The sequence below is a fragment of the Brassica napus genome, chromosome A5 (genome assembly GCF_020379485.1).
Source record: "Brassica napus cultivar Da-Ae chromosome A5, Da-Ae, whole genome shotgun sequence".
Taxonomy (NCBI): domain Eukaryota; kingdom Viridiplantae; phylum Streptophyta; class Magnoliopsida; order Brassicales; family Brassicaceae; genus Brassica; species Brassica napus.
Window position 1 is genome coordinate 10,635,526 of NC_063438.1, and position 7,231 is coordinate 10,642,756.

The window sequence follows — 7,231 nt, forward strand, 5'->3', positions numbered from 1 at the left end:
TTGATCGTAAATAATTAGAAAAACATGGTAAGTTTATTTAAAATTGATGAAGTATAACATGTTTTTCCATTGCTGAAAACATGTTCTTTCTAGCACAACGGTAAGTTTATAATCGCTTACACTGCTAACCTGGGTTCGAATACCATGCAATTAAACAAGTGATAAAAATACCCCAGCAGATTTCGAACTGAGGACACGCAAAAGGCACATCTGACGTGACCACAAGACGTTTGAGCATTTTTTTTTTCTTATTAAATATATTAGCGTAGTAATCATCCTATTGCTAATCGTTTAGGGTCAGAGTCTCAGACTCTCAGTGTTTTGTTTTGAAATCCAAAGGTTTCGAGTTTCTAATTTCAATTGCCTATTAAATATTTCTTCATTGTTTTAGGGTTCTTTTATGCTCAGTAGGTTCTGCTTAGTGCTGATGATAAGTTTGAGCTGGTGAACTTATCGATTACTTGTAAACCTCGTAACAATGTCGATTACAGATTATCTAAGCCTCAAGAGATAACGATGATCCTCACACATGAATACATCGTTACTCGCATACGAATCTCCTAAGAGATCGCCTCAAGACTCTCGTCTCACTCACTTCTGATCTTCGATAGTCTTCTCCAACCACAATACAGAGTATTTATTCAACTATCATAACTGCCAAAGACTCTTTCTCCATTCGACTCTTTGCTCCTTCCTTCCCTTCATATCTTGCCTTTAAAGGACTAGCCACGTCAGCAGTATCTGATTCTTCCTTTGGCCCAAGCGTATCAGCTGATTTCTCCGGGGCCTTTGAAATCTTGGGGGGCTCTTGTTCTGTTTCTTGTGTGTGTCATAACAGTTGGGCTCTAGTGGCGGCTGAGCCAAGCTCTGACCAAGTTAGGGAGAGGTGTAGACATGATTCTTGTTTTGCTAATTCAAATATTATAGATAAAAGTTTTATATATCACTAGTGTCCTTGCAATACAACAAAAATACCATGATACTAAAATGCAATAATTTTATTGAACAGAACAGCAATGAGATGGATGAAGCTAACGAGTGCTTCAGTGCCTTCTTCTGCCAAGATTCCTCAGGATGTATCCGATGGTTACTCCAATTATAATTCCAGGTGCAAAGCCGAACCCTGCTGCTACCCAACTCAACCTTTCCACTTCTTCGTCTTCGTCTTCTTCTTCGGGCACTGGTGGTTCAGTTTCTGGCGATGTTGGATCTCCACAAACAGGCTTAAGGGAAGGACCATAAAGTCCAGGGTTTCCCTCATAGGAAGAGCAGTTTTGTCGCTGGAACTGTGTACCTTGTGGTATTGAACCTACGAGCTGGTTATGTGAAACGTTGATCCACTCAAGAGACGAGAGGTCCCCTAGCTGTGGAGGGATCTCACCAGAAAGCTTGTTTTGGGATAGGTCCAGTGATTCCAGTGCAGTAAGGTTTGCCAAAGAAGATGGGATGTGTCCTGTGAAAGCATTTCTTGACAGATTGAGAACATAGAGTCCCTGCAAGAGTCCAATGGATTCAGGAACTTGTCCATGGATTCTGTTTCCAGAAAAATCAATGATTGTGTAGATTGTGAGGACACGTTCCATTGCCATTGATACTCCTTTACTCATCAACATAACAGAAACGTAGTTGAAGAGAACCTCGATGTATTCCGGTTGCGTAGAATTATCTTCATTCGTGGATATTGCAGTCCAGTTGAGGAAGTAATCAGATGGTATGGTACCGTGGAAATCGTTATGTGATACATCAATGATTTTCAAGGCAGGAAACCCGAACCAAGCCCCCCCATTGGAGTGATGCAACATGCCATGAAACTTGTTGGATCGGAGGACAAGAACTTCTAGGCTCTGCAAGGAATTCAAGTGGAACGGGAATGTGTCGTTGATAGCATTACTCTCCAAGTTAAGAACTTCCAGACGAGAACAACTGGTTAGAGATGGAAGAAGCTTTCCCTCCAATAGGTTGTGGCTGACGTCAATGACCCTTAAATGCTTGGCATGCATGCACATGTGAGGAAGACTTCCGATGAGACCATTGTTATGAAGATCCAGATATCGCAGCTCTTGTAATCTCCATAACCAGTCTGGTACTTGACCTTTGATGTTGTTGTTGGAAAGGTATATAGACATTAGATTTCTCTGGTCTCTTATGAAATCAGGAAACTCAGTGATGTTGCAGCTTGACAAGAACAAAAACTCGAAATTTGATGAAAAATCAGAATCTGAAGTGATGTTTGATGTTGAAAGAGGGATGCCCGAAAGATCTAGCCGTACTAGCTTCTTGAGAGAAGAGAAGACATTTAAGTCAACTGGACTATTGTCTCTGAAATTGTTAGACCCAAGGTAGAGATATTCTAAATTGGATAACAGAGAAAAATTCTCGAATCCAACCAGATCACTGAGTTGGTTATTCTCCAAATCAATTTCTTCCAATGAAGAGATTTGGAACAAGGATGAAGGAACTGCTCCAGTAAAAAGATTATCATGGGCAACAACGGCTACCAGTTCGGAGAGTTGCCCAATGTTAGGTGAGAGGGAACCTATGAAGTGGTTTGAATCGAGAGAGAGCCTGAGTAGTTTGGTTAAGTTGAAGATTGCAGATGGAATGTTTCCGGTGAGGTGATTATTGGCAACCTCAAACGTGATCAACTGTTTTAGATTGCCAATGGAAGATGGGATTTCACCAGTTAAAGAGAGAGCCTGAGTAGTTTGGACGAATCAAGTGTCAAAGAAACTAAATGTTTAAGGTTGCCGATGGAATCAGGTATGACACTTGAGAAAGATGTCATAAAAAACTCCATGACTTTCATAGAGTTGTTTCTACGAAAAACAGGAAGTTTGCCTCTCAGATTTGGGTTGTGACTCAGGATAATGGACTGTAAGTTTGGTATCAGAAAAATACTGCTTGGAAATTCTCCATCCAGGTAGCAGTTCTGAAGATGTAGCCATCTCAGAGATTGCATCTTTGAAAACTCGTGGGGGATTTTTGAAGATATGTTTACAAAGCTCATATCCAAGGCTCTAAGGTTCTTAAGGTTACTAGCAAGTAGATGGAGAAAATATGGTGGGTTTTCAATGAACAGCCAACTTGGAGGAGGTAAAAGATAAGAAATATAGGAAAAAGAAGAAAGATCGAGAGACACCAAATTGGTGAGTTGGAGAATTTCTGTTGGTATTGGACCTTTCAATGAAGATCCAGAGAGATTTAGTGTTTCTAGCAACATGAGATTGTTGAACTTATGAGGGATTGGAGAAAAAGTGAAATTATTGCAAGCAAGGTTCAAAGTTTTGAGATGTATCAGTCTAAACAAACTGGAATTCGGTTCGAGACGGCCATAAAGATAGCTGCAACTTAGATCGAGACCAATTACCTTTCCTGACTTTGTATGGCATGTGACACCTTTCCAACTACAACACTCCGTGCTATTCCCCCATGATTTGGTCTTTGGGTAAGACTTAACGTTCACCACCGTGTCATCATAAATTGTCACAGAGTCACCAAAGTAGTCGTTAAACTCACCAGACTTCCAAATTTTGAACTCAGCCTTCAGCTTGAGAAGCAAAACTCTTTCATCTGGATCGCACAGGTCCGGTGTTAGAGATGCAGAAGTGCTTAATAACTTTGCATAGGAGAAGAGAAGAAGAGCGATAGGAAGATAGAAACTGAAATTATAGTATGAGCCTATCATTTTTTTTGTACCAATAGCTTAATGGATGTATAATGTACTTATAGGGAACATTTAGTGTGGTTGGTTTACGAGTGTTCGTTCATTAATAATCGACTAGGTAATAATCTACGGATTGCGCGAGATGTGATTATTAGTTTTGTTATTTTTAATAAAAATACATTAAATCTGTTTAATTTGGATATCGGTTCGGTTTTAAATTGTCTTTTGGTTTTTAATCTCTTAAAATATAACTATTATTTTAAATTAATATTTATTTTTGTTTATTCGATTAGAATGTTTGATTTTTTAGTTTTTTTTGGTAAAAACTAAAAAATTACTATTATTTGTTTATTTTCATGTTATGAATTTTAGATAATCGTCATGTCGAACCAATGGTTTCATATCATAGTTTCTAAACGGATAATAGTTCAAGAAAAAGAAAAGAAAATTATTAAGACAAATCATTCACTACAATTTGGTCGGTAGTGAAAGAACCATTAAGAAAAAAATATTTCAACTTCCAAAAAAAATAGATACTTCAGTTGTGGTAAATACTTAGTTACAAGGTGCTCACATCAAGGTGCGCATGTATGTGTATGTAAAAGTATATAAAAATTGTTGACAAATATATAAGATATTGTTAATTAATATTAAATGACTTTTTTATTCAAAATAATACATGAAAGATAAAATTAAAATTAATTAAAAAATAAAAAAGGCCTTGACGTTAGTGAATTTTTTTCATATACAGAAAAATAAATTGTATCCGTAAATAGAGGTGGGCACATATCGAATATCCGGTTATTTGGAGGCATTCATGTCGATTCAATCCTTAGCCACCTGGATAGTCGGTGACTCTGATATCCGAAATGATTTAGAATTTTAAAGAATATCCGATTTGATCCGTAGATAAAATAAAAATTTAAACATAATTGAAAATTTTAATAATAACATTTTATTACAAAAATAAAATATTATTTAACTTTTAAAATTTTAATATCTAATACAATAAATTTAATTCATAAAAATATTGTAAAACTTATATAAACTATAATATATATATATACACAATGCTGTACATATATGTGTATATATGCATATAACAGATTGAATTAGATATTCGTTCCTAAAAATATTGGTATTTGTGATCTGTTTTTTTTTGTATTGTATTTTAGTATTTGATTTGCTTTGTAGAGTTACGGATATCCATATTTTTTTATTCAAATCAAAACGGATAACGAATCAAATCAAAATTTATAAATATTTTGCCCAACTTTATCCGAAAACAATAAAAATAATATATATGTATATATATATAGTTAGCTTTTGATTCGTTATTTATTTTGATTCGAACAGAAAAATCTAAAGTTTTATTGAAACCATGCATGTGAGTTTTATATTTAAAAAATACAAAATATATAGTGTGAACATATTTATGAATCTCCTAGACTATATATGCGAAGTGATTTATACACATGTCGTGACTACAATAATTTTCGCTGAAAAATGATGACATGACACTTAAAATAGATGACATGGTTTTAGAAAATAGTGTCATGGCATCATATTAATTGTGAGATGTAAAATTTTCTAATAAATATTAAAAAAAATTTGCATTGATTTTAAATATGGCAATAAAAATAACACATATATCATCATTAATGTCAATTTTCCATATAAATATTTATTTATGGTAAACTATTAAATATATTAATAATTTATATATAACAATTAAAATAATATATATATATATATGTATATATGTATCTCACATTAATAAAATAAATTAAATAAAGTAACACTAAAATAAAAAAAATTGATAGTTAAATATTTAAACATTATTTAAATTTATCTGTTCAAAAATATTTTTCAGTTTAACTAAAACAAAAAAGTCTCAAATTTATTAGAATATATATTTATATGTAAATAAATATATATATATATATATATATATGTATATATTTAAAATTAGATGGAAATATATATATATATATATATATATATAGATATATATATATATATATATATATATATATATATATATATATATATATATATATATATACAATAAATAATAAAAAACAATAATATAATTAAAATAATTTTTATAAAATCTAATTTTGTCTTTATAAAATTTTGAATAAAATCAAATTTAAATAGTTATACCAAATCAAAAGAAATAAGATTGCAAAAGTACGTTTATGATTTTTTATAACTATTGAAGTTAAAATATAAATTAATAATGTTGAAATATAAATCAAAATTTTCTTTTGAAATAAAAAATGTTATGTTAAAAATTACTATTTCTGCGCATGGCGCATGAAAACTCCTAGTATAATATGAACATGTTAGCATACTTATTATCAAATTATTGTGAGGCTCTCACGTGTCTATTGTAGGGTAAATGTATTTATTACAATGATTCTCATTTAATATAAAGGGACTGTCAAAATTAATAATAGTATTGAAGTCTATTATTTAAGGGGAATTGCAACGCATATACATAAGGAAAATAAAAATAAAGTTTATATCCACAACATTACCTTGGCTACGATATTTTGTGTATATTATATTTTAATTGCATTTTTACCCTTGATAATACACGCGCGCACCACATATTTTCTTCTTCACCACCATCACCTTTTCCACCATTGTTGCCACCATCTCTATTGTTTTCTTTCCTACCACCGCCGCCGCTACTTGTGATCTCTTTACCTTTTCCCACAGTGTCTTTTGAATTAATATTTATCGTGGACATATCATCAGTGTCTAAGCAATCCGATCTTTTGTGTGTTATCTGAAATCAAAATGACCATTTAGTTTATAGATCTGATTAGAATGAGTTAACAGCAAAACGACGAAAAACGTACTTTCTGAAAAAAGTTAAAGAGTAAAAGTTTGATCTCATATACTATATGAAAGTACTAAACAGTATAGTCACACGGAAGACACACTTACACATAGGACGTACGCAGTTGAAGACTCCACATTTAACCCAAACTAACGCCCGTAGTAACCTAGTTGCTGATTTCCCCTCTGTTTAATTTTGTTCGGCTTGTTTGGATAAAAACCCAAATCTGATATTACATACTATATTGAATATAGTATAGTCGTATGCCAGCCTTTTTCCATACATGGACATGCGTGCATATATGTTCTCTTCTTTGGTGAATATGCCATCAAAATAGTATAGTTTCCTCTTATGTTGCTTTCACTCTTACACTCCCTCCTACTCTTTCTCTCCTCCCCTCCCTTCCCCGGTCTCTCTCTGTCTCTCTCTCTCTATTCCTACTTCCTTTCCTCCATACTTCTATCTTTCCTCCTTCCTCCTCCTCCCCTCCATTCCTACTTCCATTCCTCCTTTTCCCATTCCTCCTTTTCCCATTCATCAATATAGTAACTATCATTAATTGCCATACTATTCTAAATGAAATATAGTATATTTTAGACCTTCAAGGTTAGGGTTTATGTAGCTCCGTTATGGATGATGGTTTGGTTTTACAATTGGGAGTTTAGGGTTTGGGTTAAGGGTTTACGGTTTGGATTTAGGGTTTAGAGTTTGGGTTT

General features: G+C 33.2%; 1 protein-coding gene across 1 annotated transcript; it reads right to left on the bottom strand.

Moving 5' to 3' along the window:
• Positions 1 to 459: 459 nt before the first annotated feature.
• Positions 460 to 3,685, bottom strand: LOC106366374 (receptor-like protein 6). Its single transcript, XM_013805975.3, is given in 2 exon segments — positions 460 to 2,707; positions 2,710 to 3,685. Coding segments are annotated over 2 exon segments (2,640 nt in total). The 3' UTR covers positions 460 to 1,043.
• Between the last annotated feature and the right edge of the window lie 3,546 nt (positions 3,686 to 7,231).